Source organism: Colius striatus, chromosome 6 (genome assembly GCF_028858725.1).
Source record: "Colius striatus isolate bColStr4 chromosome 6, bColStr4.1.hap1, whole genome shotgun sequence".
Lineage (NCBI taxonomy): Eukaryota > Metazoa > Chordata > Aves > Coliiformes > Coliidae > Colius > Colius striatus.
Window position 1 is genome coordinate 1,995,928 of NC_084764.1, and position 21,507 is coordinate 2,017,434.

The 21,507-nt window shown below is 46.9% G+C and overlaps 1 protein-coding gene across 2 annotated transcripts in view; it reads left to right on the top strand.

Annotated features, from left to right (window-relative positions):
* Window positions 1-21,507, top strand: part of MAPKBP1 (mitogen-activated protein kinase binding protein 1) — a 91,057-nt gene that overhangs the window by 56,080 nt on the left and 13,470 nt on the right. For both annotated transcript variants that reach the window (XM_061997967.1, XM_061997968.1), the window contains exons 10-25: window positions 826-1,015; window positions 1,864-2,010; window positions 3,013-3,197; window positions 3,287-3,378; window positions 3,781-3,906; window positions 4,509-4,579; window positions 5,019-5,140; window positions 5,780-5,855; window positions 7,815-7,926; window positions 8,506-8,569; window positions 10,985-11,110; window positions 16,958-17,106; window positions 17,553-17,602; window positions 18,102-18,341; window positions 19,615-19,784; window positions 21,327-21,472. In XM_061997967.1, coding sequence (XP_061853951.1) covers window positions 826-1,015; window positions 1,864-2,010; window positions 3,013-3,197; window positions 3,287-3,378; window positions 3,781-3,906; window positions 4,509-4,579; window positions 5,019-5,140; window positions 5,780-5,855; window positions 7,815-7,926; window positions 8,506-8,569; window positions 10,985-11,110; window positions 16,958-17,106; window positions 17,553-17,602; window positions 18,102-18,341; window positions 19,615-19,784; window positions 21,327-21,472 — 2,066 coding nt within the window. The remainder of the gene's footprint in view (window positions 1-825; window positions 1,016-1,863; window positions 2,011-3,012; window positions 3,198-3,286; window positions 3,379-3,780; window positions 3,907-4,508; window positions 4,580-5,018; window positions 5,141-5,779; window positions 5,856-7,814; window positions 7,927-8,505; window positions 8,570-10,984; window positions 11,111-16,957; window positions 17,107-17,552; window positions 17,603-18,101; window positions 18,342-19,614; window positions 19,785-21,326; window positions 21,473-21,507) is intronic.

The following is a 21,507-nucleotide window of genomic DNA, read 5'->3' on the forward strand; positions in this document are numbered from 1 at the left end:
ACCTGCTCTCAACACCCTGGCACTCTGGCTGTAATTGCCTCCTTCAGTATCATTAGCAGCATTGTGGTGTGGCTGTGTTCACCTCAGGTCATGAAGGCAGCTCCTTCTATGTGTGCATGCAGCAAGATGCAACAGGGGATCCCAGCAGAGGAGATGCAGGATTCACATAGCATGATCTTGGTCTGATCTGGGGAAACAGGTGTTTCCTTGGCAGACTCCCTCTGTTTTTCAAGAGAGCTTGCCCACCTAGAGAGGGCTGTACTCATCTTAGGAGCTGCTGCAAGCAGCACCAGGCTGGCCTGTGTGTGGGCAGGGGCAGAGGGAAGCACGTCAGACAAGCAGCCGCTGGAATGAATCACTCCTTTGTCCCTTGGCGCTGCAGTGCTCCTGTCTTTTGAGTGCAGTGCTCTTCTGCTTGGTCTCACACAAGAGCAGTACCTGCAATTGGTAAACACAATTTAGTACCCACCAATGATCCTGTTTTGAGACTACTTGACTTGGATTTTAGCACCTTGTTATGCAGGGGTGGATGATGGTCGAGTGTCCTATTTGGTTGTCCTTCAAGGAAAGTCATTCAGCTGTCTGTGGTGGGATGTGAGTTGAATGGCAAGGAGAATGACTTTTGCCATGGGACTTTTAGGCTTCTTTTAGGACTCTTGTTGTTTGGCAGGCCTTCCCAGCCAGCTGCTTTCTCTGCCTATAAAAGCCACAGTGTTTTGTTCACCTCTCCAGTGCCCGTGAGACTCTGAGCATTCACGCTGCCTCTCCTTCCTCTGCCTCCAAGCAAGCACAGGTTAATCAGGCTGTTATTCTCTCTTTGTGCAGTCGTCTTTTCTCTGGTGTGGCTGATGCAAAGTATCCAGACACCATTGCCTTGACCTTTGACCCCACCAACCAGTGGCTTTCCTGTGTCTACAATGACCACAGTCTGTACGTGTGGGACATCAAAGACCCAAAGAAAGTGGGCAAGGTGTACTCTGCTTTGTACCACTCTTCCTGCGTGTGGAACATCGAGGTATGTTGTCTGGGTGGTGAGCTGCAGCTGAGGAAGCCATCTGAAGAGATGCCAAATTGGAATGCCAACACTTATTGCAGAGAGAAAGAGTTGACTCAGATTTTCTCCTGTGGTTAGTGTGGGTTCTCCAGGGCTGGGATTGGTGTTGGGAACAGTTCTGACCAAGTGTGTTAGATGCAGTGTATCACTGGGAAAAAACCAATCCCACCATTGAAAGGTGAGAGGTGGGAGAAGGAGCAGAACTAGACAAAGCTGAATGCAAGGGCTTCTTTCACAGAATGAACAAGAGTTTACTGCTGACCTCAAAAAAACCCTTTTTGGGGTCTGTGCTCCAAAGTCAAAAGAGTGAAACAAGTTACAAGAACTGAACTCTGATTCTTCTTAGCCTGTTTACCAGGACATCTGGAGTTAGCCTTTCAAAGTGGCTGTCATCTTCCAGCCTGTCTAGTTGGCTTTCCCTCAGAGGGAAGGAAAAGAGGTATAGGAAACAATGTATTTGTTACTGTGTTGAAATATGTGCTGCAGTGGTCAGGAAAGGGGGAAGTGAACAGCAAGTGGGAAGATGCTGAGGACTGTTTATTTATTAATGGCTTCTCACTCTTTCCTTCTGGATTATAAACTGAACTGTTTGGGTGCTGGCATGTTGCATGCTTCTTAAGGGTATGTTCTACATTAAGGGAAGCTCAGTGAGTGTTGGAAGTGAATCTAAAGCTCTGGTCTGCAAACAAATTTTGCTTAGGAGAACTGGCTGGCTCTCGCCTGTATGGGACAGAGGGGACAGCCCTTTGAACCTTGCCACCAGCATCTAGGATGCTGAGTGCCAGACAGTCTCATTTTGATACCCTTAGATGTATCCAGAGGTGAAGGATAACAATGAGCCATGCCTGCCCCCTGGCTCCTTCATCACCTGCTCCTCTGACAACACCATTCGGCTGTGGAACACCGAGAGCTCCAACATTCACGGCACAGCCCTGCACCGCAACATCCTCAGCAACGTAAGGTCCTGGGTTTGGATCACCTCCTTGCCCTTGGGATTGCTCTCCCTCATGCACACGTATTCCCAAGTTAAGACCCAAACTCCTTTGGATCTCTGAGTCAACACAAGCTGCTCTATAAGCAGAGCACAAGTCTGGTAAAATGTATTAACCTGAAGAAACACAAAGGGAGTATCAGGCAGAATGGTCCTGGGGGCTGCTGTTGTTTCCCATAAACCATCCAAGGATTTGCCTTGCTTTAGTCTCTTCCAAGATGACCTTATGTTTCTAGAACTGTTTTTCTCCATCTCTGCAATGTGTAACCACTCTTGAGATTTGTTGTATTAAAGGAGGCAGAGGTTTGGGAGAATTGAATGAGAAACAGTTCACACACAGTTCATCCTGCAGAACAGGGATGACTTATGGACGTTTGCTTCCAGCCTGAGTTGTGCTGGAAGATGCATGGGCATAGCAGCCTTGCCCTGCCCGTTCTCAGCAATCTGCTCATAGTGGAAAAAACCTCCTGCTTTTTCTGGGCTGCCTTGGGGGTTGGACTGGGTGATGTCTAAAGGTCCCTTCCTACCCCTACCATACCATGATTCTCTCATTTGTACTCTATGATTCCATGGCTTGGATGATCCCTAGAAGTCTTTCACATTCCCACCATGTCCCCTGGTACATTGGAATCACTAATCCCAGAGCTTGTGTCTGTGTGAGAGATGCTGGTAGTTTCTTGCTCGAAGAGAAATCTTTTGCAGAGGGTGATTGTGAGACACAGCTGTGAAACTTTAATGCTACAATGTGAAGGGGCTGAGTGCTTGCTCCTAGCTAAGCATGGACTAGATGATCTCTAAAGGTCCCTCCCAACCCCTACCATTCTATGATCCATTCTATGAAGCATCCCATCAGTTGCAGCATTACTGGCAGTGGTGTGTGTGTGTTGGCCAGGAGCCCAGTTTCTAAGGCAGATGCTTCACTTCAGTATTCTGTGAACTAATATTTGTGGGTGCATTGTATCCCCAGGACTTGATGAAGATCATCTATGTAGATGCCAACACTCAGGTGCTTGTAGACACTGATTACAACTCAGCAGGAAGTGCAGAAAAAGCTGATGCACAAGTGATGGATCCGAAGGTGGGGATACGGACCGTCTGCGTGAGCCCCAGCGGGGAGCACCTGGCCTCGGGGGACAGGATCGGCACTCTCAGGTGATCCCGTGGAGCTGCAGGCGTCACAATAGCAACCAGGTCTTGCTAAGCTTGAGAAACATACTGAAGCCACCCTTGTTGTGTCTTAGGATATATGAGTTGCAATCTCTGAGGGAAATGCTGAAGGTGGAAGCCCATGACTCTGAGATCCTATGTCTGGAGTACTCCAAACCTGACACGGGTAAGTGCAATGGAGCTTCCTCCCTTTTACACGTGAATGGAGTCAGAACGTGGAGCAAGTCAGGATGTCCAGCTGTGCTATGTCAGAACTTTCAGTGCTGAGCTACTCCTGAATTTCAGAGCAAGCTTCTCATGTTGGACCAGTAGAGCCAGACTTCAAAAAAGGTTTCTTTCTCACGCTTTTCCTTGTGATACTGTAGACTGAGACTGAAACTTGTTCTGTCTGTTACTATCTGTTATTACAGTGTGAAATCCAGGGGCGTTCCTTTAGGCCCATCCATTCAGTTAGCTCCAGGAGTATGTTTTATGCCCAAGATGACTTTAGAACCTGTTTTCAAACAGTGACTGGAAGAGCAAATGATGGCTTGAGAACTGTCATGCACTCTTGCCAACTTTCTGACAGGCTTAAAGCTCTTGGCCTCGGCCGGTCGGGATAGATTGATTCACGTCCTGGATGCTGGAAAGGATTACAGCCTGCAGCAGACCCTGGATGAACATTCTTCTTCTGTCACTGCTGTGAAGTTTGCAGGTACAGAATCGAGGTCTCCATCTGAAGCTGAGTTTCAGCTCTGCTGTTGGCCCGTGGTGGCTGTAAAGTGATTTTAACTGCTTAGGCAGTGGGTCAGGCCCAGCTAAAGCTGCACCTGCATTTTTGTCATCTCCTGTAGCTGCACTCCTAAGAGAAAGTGGCATTTGATGATATTTGCCTCCTTTTCCCTGTTGGTTTTTTGTTCCTCTCCTTCCTCCCCACCCATAAAAGCCTCTCCTGACTTGAAGCCCTCAGCATTTCTTTGGAAAGCTGTTTTCTGTGGCGCTTGACTCCCTTTATTTGATACCAAATGGCTACGTGCTGTTCTCAGTGAGAACTGCCTAACAGTCATCCTCTGAAATATCCCAAGACCCACAAAGGAAACGTTTTGGGGTTAACTAGTCACAAATAAGTTTGTCATTGCAAACCACAGTAAGACTTTGCATTTGTGGTAATGGAGCACGTTGCACCCCCAGCACTCAGTTTCTACCGATGGCCAGACATTGTGCTGCAAGAATAAATGAGCAGTGGTATGATGAGAATATTGCCTCCACCTTGTATCTGTGTTTCTCTTTTGATGGACTCCTGCCTTCTCTTTCCAGCCAATGATGGGAAGGTGAGGATGATCAGCTGTGGGGCAGACAAGAGCATCTATTTCCGCACGGCGCAGAAGGTAACATTGGTACAGCTCTTTGTGCACTTTTTAATCACCTCCCCACGAAAGAACCACTTTACAGAGGGATATCAAAGTTGCTGGGTGAGCTTGTGGCTGTTTCAGCCTCAGTGTCTCCTGCTGACTCAGTGCAAGAGCTTGCTGTTTCTGTGAAGCACGCAGCTGCTCTCGGCCTGACCTCTGTCAGCAAGATGCAAAGTGGGGAGCTGTTAGGATATCTGCTCTTCTTTCTCTGCCAGGGCTATTGTGAGGAGTGGGGAAAGAGTACGGGCTGGAGGGAGAGGAGTGCACTGTCTCCAGTCCCAGCTGCTCCCAGGAGACCTGGCTGGTGGGAAAGGTTGATTTGTGCTGGCTGTGTGAGAGTACTTATTGTTATTGAGAAGTTTTTAGTACTAGGTGAGGTGCTTGGTTTTGACAGAGTCTCTCCCCATGTGCTTAGACAGGAGAAGGGGTTCAGTTCACTCGAACACATCACATTGTTAGGAAGACCACTCTGTATGACATGGACGTGGATCCCAGCTGGAAATACGCAGCTATGGGGTGTCAGGATCGGAACATCAGGTTGGTTTCCCTTCTTATCTTGAAAATACATTTGCAGTTAGGAGTGAGCTGGCTCAGGTGATCCCATCTCCATCATTGTGCTTCTAGGTCCTTTGGCACAGCAGTTCCAAACAGATCTGAGGCCTCACTTCTCACTCTGTGAGGTTGAACTCTGCCTTTCCCCCTCCCTGACAAAAAGCTGTTAATACCTGCTCAGCTTGGTTTTGTATTCTAGTGTAAATAAAGGAGTCTTGCTCTCTGCAGCCATTCCTTTCAGTATGGAGGAGCCACAGGTGTTTGTACAGCAGGGAGGGCTGACTGAAACTTAAGAGCCATTCCTGCTACATAACCGTTAGCCATTAAAAGACATGGCAAGGTTTTGTCCCTCCTGTTCCATCTCTCCTTCAGAATCAAGCTTCACTTTTAATTCAGATAATCTGCTCATCCTGTCTTGGGCCTCAACATGACTTCCAAGGTTGTTTCTTGAACCATTTAAATGATTGGTGGTTATAGTTCATAAAGGTCATTTCTCCACTTCCTGAGGGTTAACCTTGTTTCCCTGCATCTCATGTGGAACGAAGAGCAGAAAGAGAAGGATCCTGGTGACAAGGGCAGTACCTGGGTAAGATGAACAATGTTGTCTTGTGTCTTCCCCCTCAGGGTTTTCAACATAAGCAGTGGGAAGCAGAAAAAGCTTTACAAGGGATCCCAAGGGGAAGATGGCACCCTCATCAAAGTAAGCTGTTTGGCTTTTTTTCCTTCCCTTTTCCTTTTTTTCAGCTCTTCTGAATACAGCTGAGGACTAAGAAAATGAAACACACATCTGAACACAGTAACTGATTGATTTTGGGTTGAGTTTGTGTTTTTTGGGGGTTTTTTGTTTGTTTGCTCCATACTTTGTCCCTTACTCTGCTGCTGCTTTCTTCTACCCTCCATCCTTAGGATTCCATCCTGTTAAAACAGGAAGAGAGTCAATAAATGCTGAAGCTGATGTAGAACTTCCCTCTCTGTCCTGTTTCTAAAGTGAGGCACAGGCCTATGCTGTAAAACTGCACCAGTATCTCTGAGATCATTTAGTCCAGTTACTTTAATCCTTTGCTTTCTGCTCCAGAGAGCTCATTGTGGCTTTCTTGGCTATTTTTTGTTAGGATTTTTAAGGTGGAGCTGCCTATTGATCAATGTTTGAGAAATTTGTGCTTACCAGGGGGGTAAATAGAACAGAAACTGAGTTACATGGAGAAGAGGAGGTGCTGATCTCTTCTGCATGAGATCCAGCAATAGAATGTGTGGGAACAGTTCAAAGGCACATCAGGGCAGGTTTAGACTGGGCATTAGGAAGCATTTCTGTACCGAGAGAGTGGTCAGAGCCCGGAACAGGCTTCCTAGAGAGCTGAGTCTGAGCCTGTCAGCATTTCAGAGGCATTTGGATAATGCCCTTAACAACATGCTTTAACTTAGGCACTTGGACCAGATGGTCATTGTAGGTCCCTTCCAACTGAGACAGTCCAGTCTATTATTGATGAGTGTAAACAGGTAGAAAGGAAGAGGAGAGCAGTTTTGTTCAGTGCCACCTCTTGTGTTTTACACAGATAAGTTCTCTTTCTCCTTGACTTATTATATTTCCTACAAAGTTTCTTATAAGCCAGAGTAATGAAAATGAAGAGTTGATGCTCCACTTGATTGCTGGTAAGCTCAGCTACTTGGCTGTATCTGTCTCAGACCACAAACCATGAAACGTTGGCTGTGAGCTGAATTTGTTTTAATAGCCCTTAAAGCTTTGGGGTTTCTTCCCTGTGTAGCTGGACTGGGGAGTCTCAGTTGTTTTTCATGTCGCTGCATTGGGTCTGGGTCAAACCACCACAGCTGCTTGGTTGGTTTTCAGGGCAGTTATGTAACCAAGGGATTCTGGGTGTCTCTGGAGTTTAAGCTTTTTTGGCACGTTGTTGTGAGTTTAAGAAGGAGAACCCAGAGTGATGCTGGAAGCAAAAGACACATCAACATTTAGTTATGTAAATACGGTGCCTCCCTCAAAGAACCAGACATTTCACCCTCAGTTCCTTAAAGCTGTACAAAGGACAAAGCAGGACATTTGGTGGCAGCAGCTGTGTTTGTTGTGTAGTGCTCTCTTAGACCTAGTGAGGCATTTGGAAGGGGGTTTATGTTTGATCCAAGATAAAGCAACAAATGGGTGTGTGTACACAACCCAAACCCGACCCAGAAGCAGCAGTTGCAGATGACAGAGATTTGCCAGCAACATTATCAAAGGCACACTCTTGGGCTCTTTTAATGTTTCACTTCACAGCTTTGGTTGTTTTGGGGGGTGGGTGTTTTGGCATGTGTATTCTGTTTGTTTGCTTGCCTTGCTTTGATTTAAGGTAAAATAAAACCTCAGTGGTTAAAAGGAGGTAGGAGAGAGAGAGATATTAGGCTTTACATTGATGGTGGTGCCCTCACAGTCATGAAGGCATTTAACAGAAATACCTTTAGTCTCTGAGGGTCAAGATGCTTTTAACAGTTTAGTCAGCTTGGAGATTTGTCCTGGGATGCTGACAGCCTGGTACTCAACTGGAGTCCTGTGGGAGCTACTTGCATTGTATCCTCTCACCTATTGTGACTGTCTTGGATGTTCTGGACTGTTTCCATGCTGTTCAAAGCTACTTATTCACCAGATCTTAACATTTATCTCCCAAACCAGGTCCAAATGGATCCCTCTGGTCTTTATATTGCAACCAGTTGTTCTGACAAGAACCTCTCCATCTTTGATTTCTATTCAGGGGAGTGTGTTGCAACCATGTATGGGCATTCAGGTAAGGAATAAACTTGTGGAAATGCATGTTTTCTGCTCATGACTATACAGTAGGCTCTGATTCTAGCCAAAGCTTTCTGAGTGTTCCTCTGCCAAAGTCTACCCACTGGAGTAGGCTGCAGCAGTAGGTTAGAGCTAGATGAAGTTGTGATAACTGATTTTATTGCACTTGCAGCTATTTTTCAGACTACATTTTGCATTGCAAGACACACACACATCCCTGTCAGGCCCATGGATGTGTTTATACAGGTTTTTACTAGCTGTGCTAGTCTGTGCTTTTACCAGCATTTCATTATGATATCCCCTCAGCTCCTACCATGCAGAGACTGTTCTAAGCAAAAAGAGACTTCAGTCTTAGTGCTTATTCTGCCATGTGATACCTTTTCCTTGTCAAGCCTTGATTCCTTGTTCAGTGGTTGTGGTGACTGGGGCATAGTGATCCATGGAGTATGTTGGCTTAAGTCAGGATTTGAGTTCCAGAACACAGAGAGGCTCTTTGGCTAATGATCTCCTTTGCCTAGTGGAATAATTCAGGGAGGGCTGATTGGCTTTTCTCTCTCTTGTGCTTTATTTCACACAGAGATTGTAACTGGGATGAAATTCAGTAACGACTGCAAACATCTGATCTCTGTTTCTGGTGACAGGTAAGAGGGTTTTGCTTGCTTGTGATACAGCATCCCACAGGCTCATGCCATCTCACACTGCATTTAAGGTGTGTCCTGAAGAAAGGCAGAGTTACATCTTTTCAGTGAAGGAAGCTTTGTGAACCCCAAATAAACCTCAGAGCTTTCAGAATGCTGAATGTGTGCTGTTGGCAAAGCTCACAGTGCTTGTATTATCCTTCCATGGAATGAGAAGCTCATGTGAAATGTCTCCCATGTGATTTTCTGAGTGTAGTTGCTATTTTCTGCTGGGAAGGAAACAGAGACATGGCCTTGTCTCCTTACCAGCCTCCAGGCCTGTAATATAAGGTAGCTTGTAATATTCTGACCAGTGGTGCCAAAATTCTCTTACAGTACTCCTGTGGTAAGGTTTCACCAGGTGAAGGAGCCTGTTTAGCAGCAAAAGGGACTGGCCTATTCCCACTCATTGCTCCTGTACATATATGCTCCTCTTCTGCCAAGTCAGCTGTGGTGCATCTGACACCTCATTAAGCTGATTCAGGTCACTGCCTCAGCACCATCCCCCCAGCTGCTGATAACACTGAACTAAATCAACACACCAGAAGATTAAGTAATCACCAGACTGAGCCCAAGGGGAAAGGGAGAATATATGTGGCTAATATGATGATTGTAGAGGTGAGTGGACCTGCTACTCTGGCATCAGGGGATGATTAAATCAGCTAAACTGAATAAAACCTGAGAAACAGCTGTAGAAAGCTGGCTCTTGGAGTGCTGTTTCAAGGTGACAGCAACCCAGATTCTCTCTCTTTCTTTCCTATTAATACAACACAATTGAACTGGGAAAAGGGTTTTAGGGTATTGAGGAGGTGAAGTGAGGAAAGAATCCCTGAGTAACTACTGTGAGGATATGAGAAAGCATGTTCTTCAAAGGAGAATGGGGAGAACAGTCTGTTCACACACAGCACCATGTGCAGAGGATGAAACAGAATAGAAGGAAGCACAAGGACCAGGAGAGCCATGTGAGGGAGGTCCTGCAAAAAACCCCAAAGGGCAGCAAAAGGGGTAGGTGAGAGAGTGCTTCTGCAGAGCCTTTGTTGAGTGCTACTGTGTTTACAACTTCATGCTGGCTGCTGCTTCTTTCTAGGTTTGATGGCTGTGGGATGGGATAGAGGAACACAACAAACTTGCTCTCTTAACATTTTGTTTCCTGCTTTTCAGTGTTTTTCTCAGCAGCAGCTTGTTGTTGCTATTATGTTCATGGGAACTGCTGCTGGAGGGGAAGCAGCTGGCTGCCCCAGGTTGCCATAGTTCCCACATGCATTGCCTCACCACTTTCTCCTGGCTGAAAAGCTGGGGTGGGAGGATGACTGTGTTCACTGTTGAGGGGAAGCATCTGTGTGTGGCTTCAGTAGCTGGGAGTGATGCTCTTGAGCTTTGTGACAAAGGGAGTGGCACTGGGGGCAAGAAGGGAGTTTTTAGTTTCTCATTAAAATCCCCCCAGACTGCAAAGTGAGAGTTCTGGGGGCGGGGGGGGGGGTGTTCTGTGGGATCAAAAACCTTTTAAAATGTCTTCTCATGAGAGGGGGAAAAAAGAATGGAGAAGATGTAGGCATTCAGGATCCTGGCACTTCCAGCATTAGCCTCAAATCAAGGAAACCAGAGCTCATGGCCATTTCTCAAAGTGAGCTTTTAGAGATCAGCAATCACAGAATCTGAAGGGTTGGAAAGGACCTTGAAAGATCCCTTCAAGGGACCTCACAAGCTCATCCAGTGCAACCCCCCTGCCAGAGCAGGACCAGCTAGAGCAGGGCACACAGGAACTCATCCAGCTGGGTTTGAATGTCTCCAGAGAAGGAGCCTCCACAGCCCGTCGGTGAAGAGAGGAAAACCCCTTGTGAAAACTCCTTTGGAGTACCCATGAGTGTGATGGCACTGGTGGGTCTTGAGGAACTGAATGAAGTCCTCTTTGGATTCCAGAGTAGGGTGCAGGATTGTACAAGTGTACAAAGCACCAGCAGTATTGCCACATCAGCTTAACTGTTATTCCACCACAGAGACTCCATGGGATGTTGGGCATTAGGAAGCCTTGCCCATGGGGGTAGTTGCAACCAGAGGCTGCAGCTTAGCCACTGTTAGAGGACTCTTGTCCTGCAGACTGTGGAGCAACTTGTTGTGGCATTTCCTTCAGCAGCTGGTTCACAGAAAGGTGCAGGATCAGAGCAGTGTGTGCAGCTGCTCTCACCCCCAGGGAGCCTCTGCCGGGGATTTCCCCTGGTCACGGCTTGGGATGGCATCGAGTTTCTCTGAAGGTGTTTCTGTGTGTGTCTCTCCCCTGCCACAGACAGAAGGGCTCTTGTTGGCCTCTGCAGTGGGAGTTGCTAATGGCCATAAACTGAGCTGAGACTTGCTCCCAGCCTCACCTTTCCCTTCTTTCAGCTGTATCTTCATCTGGCGCCTGAGCTCGGAGATGACCATCAACATGCGGCAGCGGCTGTCTGACATGAAGCAGAGAGGGAAGCAGGCAGAAAAGTCTCCTCCACACAAAACTGCAGGACTCATGAGGTGAGCAGAGGAGACTGAGGGCAGGTACATGGCTCTGTTAGGACTTAGTGTGGAAAGTGTGGCCCTGGCATTCTGCTGTTGTTCGTAGTGTCTTCCAAAGGTCCTCTTACCCTTCTGTTGGATTTGCCATGGGTTTTATTCCCCTTTCTTTGGATTCAGCTGTCTGACTGACATCTCCCAGACAGACTTGCTTAGCATTGCTTCACTGATTGCAATGTATATGCAACTCCCCTTGTGTCTTCATTTAGTGTAATGATGTGGTCAGAATCTTTAATAAGCAGTTTAGCTAGCAACCCTGAGGCTGACACACAGGATGCCACCAGGGAAGCCTTGCTCCTTCCCTGGGCTTAGGCTGAATGCAGTTTAAGGGCTGTTGTCTGCAGTGGCAGTGCAGAAGTATCCCAGTGAGCTGTGAGAGTTTGCTGTTCTGATCATAATTCCACAAGAGTCTGTGCAGTTGTGCTGTGTCCTTGTTGAGTGTTTTCTGGAGACTTTGGAAAAGGTCACCTACAAATAGTGATAATATAGATAATAAAAGTCATTTCCATAGGAAAAGTTCTTGGCAGCTGAATCCTGTTGTTGTATTTTGTTTGGTAAGCAACATACCTAAACCAAACTGCCACAGCCTGCAAACTCAGTAGATCTAGATTAATGTGGCAACCCTTCTTTAAAAAGTGGTGCTTAAACACAGACCCTGTTTTTAAACAGAACTAGAGTGATAGGGGATTGTTAGTATAATGTATTTGGCTTCTCTGTGGTTAGCAAATAGCTGACACTAACTTGATTGTAAGGAGTGCAAGAGCCCTGACTGAGCTCACGTGGAGGGGAAAAAGCTAAGCAGATTCTTATTGCTATTTCCCACTCTTTTTCTCCTCTAAATGATCACAAATTGAGTTCTGAATATCAAAGTACCAAAGCATTGGAGGACTTAGCACACTGGTTGTTGTTTTGAGTATCACAAGGAGCTTTTCCACTCCCTCTGGGAGCAAGTGATGTTGAAACAAGTCTGGCTGCATAGTTTCACGTGTGAAAATCTCGATCTGCTCATTCTTGAAACGAGTCTCATCTAATAAGTGCTTCTGGTAACGATGCTGGGAGAACTCAGGAAGCCTTTTTCTTTTCCTAGCCAAAATTCTGGAGCTATCAAGCAATGTGCTTTTTATAGTAGACTCTGGATCATTCCAGCAGCTGCAGCTTTAGCCCAGCGAGGCTCAGCCTGTGACAGATAATCCCGGTCCCCTTGCGCATTGGGTGATGCTTGTTTCCGTCCAGGGCGGTGCCAGTGCCACGCCAAGCCCACAGCTTCACATTAGAACTTGTTTGGTAACCTCTTTGCAAGCTTGGAATCTACTTGTTGGGTCAGCTTTGGAAGCTTGCTTTCAGTTTTGATCAGCTGCTGTGGTCACTGGGGAATCAGCAAAGACGTAACTCCAGAGCGTTTTGGATTGGGACTGAATATGGAGGAAGAGCCTATGGGAGCAGCATTGCTGAGGTGGGAGAAGGAAAGCTAATGAACTGGAGTGAGACTGGTTTTCTAGATGCCCTGTACCTGTTGTGATTGTGTTTCCAAAGTCTGTGTAGGTTGCAGGGGGGGGACTTGGGTTGCACATCGTGGTGTGGAATGCTTGTCTCAAAGAGACTGACGGTGGTGTAAGGAGGGTCCCTGCCTGGTGCTGTGTTGTTTGTTGTACTAGGTTTTTCTCTAGAGCAGCATTGCCAGAGTTTGGTGAGGAAGTAATGCACCCTGCTACTGCCATGGTATGGGACTGGGTGGATTATCAAAATGATACCAGGGGAACAAAAGTGTGCTGAGGAGGCAGTGGGGAGCTGAACATTTCCACTTCAGGACAGTGCTTTGTGTATTCAGCTGTGGCTGGCAGGGCAGGGCTTGGCCCAGATGAAGAACATCTGGAGTGTAAACACACTGAAGATGCCATTCTGGGTCAAACCATGAAGCCTGATATTGTGCCTGTGATGGTGGCAAAGGAAGATGCTGTTCAGTGAGACACTTGCTGTATGAACCTCCGTGGTGCATTTGCCTCATGCTCAGTTTTTGTATCAGCTGTGTTAGGAGGTGCATCTCCACCTGCTCCCTTTAGTATTTGCTCATGGACTCATTGTCCACTAGTTTGTACAAATCCTTTTTCAACTCTGCAGCCTCCTTTGGTGACAAGTTACTGGAGTTTACTAGCCTCTGTGGAAAGGGCTTTGTTTGTGTTAAACTGCACTGCTAGTTTTGTTGAAAGCTCTCTGCTTTTGGATATTGGGAGCTTTGGTGAGCTACCATTCTGCATCCACCTATCTGTAGTCCCTGTGGTTTTCTAAACCTTTATTATAACCTTTCTCCATCCAACTTCCTCTCTGAACTGAAGAGTCCCTCCAAAAACTCATCTGCTGAACACGAGGGGCTTTGTTCAGGATAAGAGAACCTGCACTCAGCTGATGTTGCCAGTACATTTGGGGCTTGAGGCATTTATCTTTTCAGAGGAGGAACCATGCAAATGCCTTTTAATAGGGTTTTGATCCAAGTATGCACTTACTGTTTAGAAAAGCTTGTCTCAACTCTTGAGAAGGGAAGTTTTAAAGTGATTTGGCTGTGGAATGTTTGGGCTTATAGTCATGTTTTAGCTGAGCTCTATTTTTCCTTGTTTAAGGTTAAAGATGCCTTTTTGTGTGACTTTCATTGAAGCTCTGGTGTAAATAGCAGGAGACAGAAGAGTTATGCAAATTAAATTGTCTAAAACTGAAGAAGTACTGTGTGTAGCCTGATGTATTTGAAAAGAAGAGCTCCTTATCCAGTTGTCAGTGGGGCTTTGGTCCAGTTGTGGGAAGCCACGTGGTTGCCAGGGCTCAGAATTGGACAGGCTTTTGATGCCAGATCAGAAGTGGTGCCTGGGCCTGTGCTGAATTACAGCAATTATAACACCAAGGAAACTCTGCAGTCATCAGCACTGTGATCTTCCTGTGTGGAAAAGCAGGGTAACTTTCTTTTGAAACCCCTTGGGCATTTGGGCAAGGGGATGGGATCTGCTGGTAGTCCCTCCTGCATAGGATGTTACAGTCTCATAAATGGGCCCCTAAAGCTGAGGCTTTAAGTAGCACAAGATCAGAGTGGGAAGGCTGACCACATACCTCTTTAAATGGATAGTTGCCATTCTTGTCTGGTTTGTTTTGCTTTAAGAGAAGAAAGAAGGGTTGAATTCAGGACATGCAAAGGAATACAGAGTGCCTAGTATCAGATGTCTTAATAGCAGAACTCTGTAAAGACATGTGGCACTTTTAAGTCTATTTGTGTGTCTTGGAGACTTTCTAACTGAAGGTTCCTCCCTGACTTTCACCCACATACTGCAGACCCTTCAGAAACTGGGAGCTGAAGTGCAACTGACCCTGTCCATCTGTGCAGAGCAAGATTCAGTCATGGTACTAGAATGGGATAGTTCCTCAGCAGAGGAAAAGGACAAGAGCAAGGGTGATTAAAATCCTTGCTCTGAGTCACACGTATCAAGAGACTTGGACGTGTCTGCACATGCTGTTCTGGAATAGCTGCTCTGAAACATTCATGCTGGTATAATGATACTTTGTTGGGGTTTGTCTGATCCCACTCTCAGCAGGAATTCAGCAAAACCCAGAAGTCTTTCTCCTTTGCTTTCCAAGTGCTCTGTGTGGTGCCTATTTGGAAGCAGCTCCCATGCTTGAGGCTTCACCCTGTGTTACGCTGGCTTCCATCTAAGCATGAAGAGTGTTGAGGAGATGTGTGCAGCAAAAGGGGCTTAGAAAGAAAATGCAAGACACATAGAGGAAGACAGGGAAAGAAAGGAGGAAGTGGTGAAGTCCAGGGTGAGGGACCGACTTGGACAAGCACAACAGTTAAAACACCCGAGACCTTGTGAATCTAGGTTTCATTTTTCAGCATGATCTCAGTTTCAAGCCACTGTGTCCAAGGTCCCTTTAAAACTCCAGTCAGTTAACTTCAAGTCACAGTACTGAGTTTGAAAAGCACAGTTGAGTTGTAAAGAGGAGGATATGGAAGGGGAGGCATGGATTTTTGCTGGGGTAATGCAAGGTAACCTTCCATTTGTGTCAGACACATGTGGCTTCTTTATTTGCTTGGCACTTCCTGCGAGGTAGGAAAAAATCCCTGTCTGACTTCCAAAATGTTTTGCATTCTCTTGCTCAGCTCCTTTGAGGATATTAGAACATGCCTTTTCCCCCTTTGCTGCTGTTACCATTTGGTTGACAGAGGATATCTTCCTGTTTGTAACACAAACCAGATGGACAGTAATCCCCCCTTCTCCATTTCCAGGCAGGAGTCTAGCAAACACACAACTTGAACTTTGCCGTACCCTATCACCTCATCATAGCCAGGTACTCACCCAGGGGGATGTTAAAATGCCTAATGAGCCAAGCCTTCTTCCTCAATCAACCCCTCAAACAACAATGTGAAACAAGCAGAAGGGTGCTGTCAAAGTTATGACACCAAGTTAGTATTACCTACCATATGTAAATGGAATACACCTCCTAGGATGAAGCACAACCTCAAACCTTCTGTGGCGCTGCACCTTTGTTAGGATTCCCCTGCTTAGGCACAAGAAGCTGAGAGTGATGTGATGGACACTCAAGGAGACAGCAGCAATGATGGAGGGACTGACAAAAGTAGATGAGGATGAGCCAACACAAAATGTTTCACTGGAGAATTCTACAGACCACAGGCAGTTTCACTCTTCTTTGTGGCAGAACACCCCAAAGCTCAACTGAAAGAGTTGGGTGGTTCTTGCTCAGCCACTCTAAATAAAATGGAAAGGAATATTGTGCTGCTCTAAGGGATTAAAACGCTGTCACTGCTTTTTCCCATGTGTGAGTGCTGCCTGCTATCTGTCAGCTGCAGGAGGAGTTGGTCCCTCGCCAGACCGCTCTGTGTTTGGTGGATGGGCTATTTTTATCTCGTGGGTAATGCTTGGCACTCAGCACCCACCAGTGCTCGCCTATAAATGTCACTCATAATGGGTTTGGCACTCTAGCTCAAGGCCATGGAGTGGGCATTACTCAGGTTTATTCTTCCTTTGCCCAGTTATTGTCCAAAGTGGCTTAGTTCCTTTGACTGAAGGGTTGAGGGGAAGAGGAGAGGGGGGAAAAGGGAAGACAGAGTTTGGTGTTGGTAAGTGTTCCTGAGTGGTATTGGGGATCTCAGTGGTGGGAGTGCCTCAGAGGTCTGTGTGGGAACACTTGTTTGATCTACTTTGATGAAAGATCTTCCCAAAATATGTTTTACATTATACCATGTGCCTGAAGGCTAAAAAAAGGCATCTCAAAGCTTTTATGGCGTGTGGGCTGTGCCTTTGGGTTCTGCATGGTGCAAGGCTTGATGGGAACCTATCTCTTAGGTGGTGATTTGCCATATACCCAACTGCTGTCGAGCAGGGAGCGTCCCTAGGACATTTGTGATGTGTAAAACAGTTTCAGAGATTAAATGCTTAAGGGTGGAAACAAACATTTGCCTTTCACATGTGCACCAGCACCTTGACCTTATCAGTTAGTGGAGTCTGAAATGGAAGGCCAGGTCTCATTCCTCTTGACTTTGTCAGACTTGTTTACTTCTGCTCTGCTTTCTGTCATCCTTCCACACACATGAGGTGGTTGCTGTGGTAGGCTCTCCACACCTTTCTGCAGGGTTTAACTCGCCTCGTTTCTCAGAGATGGCTTTTGCCAGAGCAAAGGCTGTTTGGGAGAGTTGAAACAGCCTCCTGAGTGTGGGTGGAGATAAGGTGGAGAACTGCCTGGTCTAGGGATTGAAATGGGGGGCAATTCTTGAGACAGACCATAATACTCCTCCCAATTCCTGCCTCCCAGGCACGAGTCCATCTCTGTCCTGTCCTCTGTGCCTGCCCTCTCGTCAGACAGCGACAAGGATGGTGAAGATGAAGGGAATGACGAAGATGAGTTTCGTGGGCTGCAGGCTTTCCATATTCAATCCAGCTGCAACACTGAGAGAGACTCAGGTATAAATGGGAGAGGGGCACGGGCAGAGGTGGAGCAAAATGGCATGAGTGGGAACTGGGGAGAGGATGAGAGACTCTGGCTTAGGGATAACAAGATAAGGGCACAAGGAGAAAGACCAAGACAGAAACAGGTGAATCAGCCCCGTTGGCTAGCGGGGAGTTGCCCACTCCTGCCTCTGGAGAGGGATCCGTTTCTGAGTTCAGTTGTTAAATCACCAAGTTTCTTGGAAGTTCCAGCTGGCCAAGCACATTTTGACTTAGTGTCCTGGGCTTGGATCTAGAAGCTATTAGAAGTCCACAGAAGCCAAAAGAACTCATAGAGGATTGTAGTTCAAAAGGTGTGGGGATGCTGCCTTTGAGGCAGGACGAGGTAAGAAGTCTTTAAAAGCAGCTGGACTGTTGGCCAAGGATGTCAGCTTAGCTGTATTGTCTGTTTCCCTTTCCAGACCCAGACCTTACCCTCTCAAGAAGCCTTTCCCATTGGGAAATGAGGAGGGTAAGTTGCTAAACCTTCAAACCACATTTCTTGTCATGGGGAAAGTGGAAAGGAAATTCCCCTGGAGATGAAAACCTCCCTTTGTCCCGGTGGGGAAGGTGCAGCTGCAGCGGGAAACCCTTGAGGAGCCTCTCTGTGAACAATGGCTTGGGAGTGGCAGAGTAGACCCTGGTTTGAGAGACAGCTTCACTTGAGATGCTTTTCTGTCAGCACCTTGCCATGAGAGGTTATGCTTTATGCTTTCTGGCCTGATCCTCCCGTGGTGCTGGTACTTGAATCCGAGGGAGGCGTTTGGCCGCTCGGTTACCAGCAGCAGCAACACAGGTATCGTCTTTACCAGGCGCTTTATGATTCAAGGGAGGAATTTTCAGCTGTCTCCCAGACAGCTTCGAGGCTTTTACATGGGGTCTTTTTTCCTGTGGGTCTTGTGTTTTCTCTCCCACCCTTCCATCAGCAGAGCTCGAGTGGCTAAGCCTACCCACCCTTCCCTTTCCTTCAGGCCAAAGAGCTGGCGGCGATGCAGCGCTCGGAGGCTCCCGTCAGCGCCCAGATGCCCCGGCAGCGCGGGCGCTGGTCCCAGCCCAGCAGCAGCATCGAGATGACAGTGAAATCCATGCTGGACCTGCGCCAGCTCGAGGCTTTCTCCGTGTCCCGCTCTCCCAGTCGAGACTCGCTGTCCCAAACCAGCAACGGGGACGACAGAGAGGAGCAGCCAGAGCTTCCCGGCCACGGCAACAAAGTAAGGGCAGCTCTGCTCTGAGGAGCTGAATCTGATCTGAGTGCGTCTGTCCTGCCTTTCACTGTTACCTACATTTACTGCTCCATCAGATCTTTATGGGTGACTTTAAATGCCTCAGAGAAACTTGTTAGGTAACTGTGGTGTGCTCCTGCAGTATGTAACTGCCATCCTACAGCAGAGCCCATATGGGCTCAAGATTCCCTTCCATCTTTGAACTCTGTTGTTATTTATGATGCAAACAAGCTGAGAAGTGGAGCTTGGAATGACAGATGTGTAACTGATTGCATGCTAGCTCACTGCTGGGCTGCAGTGGCCATTGAAGTGTGGTTTATCTGGTAGCTTTAGTAGTGGCCTGTGCTAGATTATGAAGTTCTCTTTAATCACTGCAGTGATGGATCACAGCAAGTAACAAGTGCTCATGCCTCAGAAGCTAATGCTTACTTTGGGACTGTTTAGATAAGAGGAGACTGAGGGGGGATCTCAGTAATAGTTACAAATATCTCACTGGTGGGTGTCAGGAGGTTGGGGCAGCACTTTTTTCTGTTGTACCCAGTGACAGGACAAGGGGTGATGGGATGGAGCTGGAACACAAAAAGTTCCATTGAAACAGAAGGAAAAGCCATTTGACTGTTTCAGTGAGGGAGCCCTGGCCCAGGCTGCCCAGGGAGGCTGTGGAGGCTCCTTCTCTGGAAGTCCTCAAAACCCACCTCGACACACTCCTGTGTGACCTGATCTAGTAGGACTTGCTTTGATAGAGGGATTGGACTGGCTGATCTCTAAAGGTCCCTTCCAACCCCCACCATTCAGTGACTTTCCAGTAGCAGTGTGTAGTGGTGCCTGACTTCAGCAGAGTTTTCCTTTCATTTGTGACTGCACGAGTGAGAAGAGGATTTGGCTCGTTGCATGCAATCAGTGTTTTTCAGCTGTGGCCAACAGACTTCTCCAAACTCTATCTGATCAGTCTATAAAAGGTAATGGAAGAACCTGCTGCCTCATGGCTTACACTCCTGATGTGTGGTCAGAGAGAACCAGGGAATGTAGTGCTGTACCAGAGAATCTTAGGGAGCTGCAGACAGGAAATAAAGAGCAAACTCCAGCCACAGTCCCTTAGGTTTAGTGAATAAGGAACGGGAAGGACACAGGAGTGCTGTTTTCTGATCTCCCATCTCTGATCATAATTCTGTGTTGTAATGCACTTTCTAGCTCTGTACACCACTTCCTGGCTGCAGGGAAAACCCTGTTCATCTTTAACTTTTCTCCCTTTTTAAACCAGGTTGGCAGCTCAACGCCTCCCCAGGATCAAGAGTCGTGTGTGCGACCCCAAGTGATCCAGCTCATGCTTTGCGAGGAGGGGATTTTCTCTCAGGATCTGGAGCCTTCTGAGAGCGAGGAGTGTGTCATCTACCCAGAGCAAGATGAAATCCATCCCACAGACCCTAGCAGGTTAAAAATAAGCTCTCTGCTGTGCATGACTTAAGCATTTCTGGTTTAGTTTGCTTGCAGCTAGCGTGGTGACTTGGGTGGGTTGGATTGCTGCCTGACTGATGCCAGGCATGGCATTGAGAATTTTATGCCAGCCTGACTCTAAAGGAGTCTGAAACTTGGAAAGCACCATTAAAATGTTCATTAGTCTGAGGAAACACACATTAGCAGTCTCTTCCAAGGTTTCTTTGTTGAATAAAAAACTTGGGAGCAGCCCTTTTTGCTTTCTCCCTTCTCTAAGCAAGGGAAAGCTTGGAGGGTGATGAATTGTGTGGTAGTGAAATGACAAGATGTCATTATTGATCACAATTTCAGACCTAACTGGGTAAGTGTGTAACAAATGTAGTATGTTGGTGACCCTTCTGTGGGAAATAGAATTGCTTGCATGAGGGAAATGCAATTGGGAAGAACACTGAAGACAGTGGAGACATTTTTTCCCTTCCTCTGCTGGGTCATTTTTAGTTTCACCTCACACAGTTTTCTTGTTTATTCTGTGCTCCACTTTTTTTCCCTTCCTTGAATTTTATTCCTCTGTTCCCCTGTTAACCTGCTGCTAATTGCTGTTTCATTTCCTCTCTCTCCTCTTGCTCTTGTTACCAAGGAGTGTGCTGATAGCTTTAGACAGGCTTTCATGCCAAGGTTTTGCAGCTGAAGCTGTTGCGTGTCTCCCAGCTTCTCTGTATTTACATGTTTTATTCTGTTATGACATTTGGACAGAGCAGAGCCAGGTGCTGCTCTGTCATGTTAGAAAGAGAAGCTCTCTGGTGCTATTGGATAGAGACTGGACACATCTCAGAGTAATACATAGCTTACAAGCTGCCAGGAGTAATTGCCATTCAGTTCAGCTATGTGACTCCTGCATGCCACCTGGCATTTGAGTACACCTCAAAGCAAAGTATTCCCTCAAGTGGGAAACTGAAGTCCTCAGGCACCAGGCAAAAGAATGGTGCTGGTGTCTTTGGACAAAATACGACTTAGGAAATCACAATAAGGATCAGGAGCCTTGTCCTCCAGTGCTGCAGTTCTGTATGATGTCCTTCTTGCTCAAACTTAGAATCATCTCTGGTTTTCAACATAGAAGTTTTCCAAGGAAACAGGCCATAAATGTGGAAAGCTGGTCCATTAGGGCTCAAATCTGTGTCACACTTGCAGATACAGACCTGGTTTTAGTCCCTCTTCCTTTAATAGACCTTTACAGTTCTTCCCCTGTGCTGGGAATCAAGGCAGGGCAGTGCTGTGCTGGTGCCTGGTAATCATGGGAAACTGACAACACCCACAAAGTCAGATGGTCCCCTTGAGACTGCACTGTCCAAGCTTAATGAAATGCAAAACATGCACTGTGTAATGATGAGAGAAATCACCTTCTTTTTCTCTTCAAAGCCTTACTTTTGTAATCAAAGGTGCTCCTAACACAGGTAAGGCCTTCCTAAAGTTGGAATGTGCTTTGTTTCACACGCGAAACGAATCTCTCCTAGTGCTGCATCGTTCCTGTCTCTCTTGTAGTGAGTTCCAGGTAAAAGCATTGCCCCATGGGAAGCTGAGCAGAGGCTATCACAGCAATGGATGCCCAGACAAAAACAGCCCTGACAGTGCCTACTCTGTAGATTACAGCAGCAGTCGTCTGTCCAGCCCAGAGCATCCCAACGAAGGTGAGATGCAAAGAAGCTGTGAAAGGATTGATTTG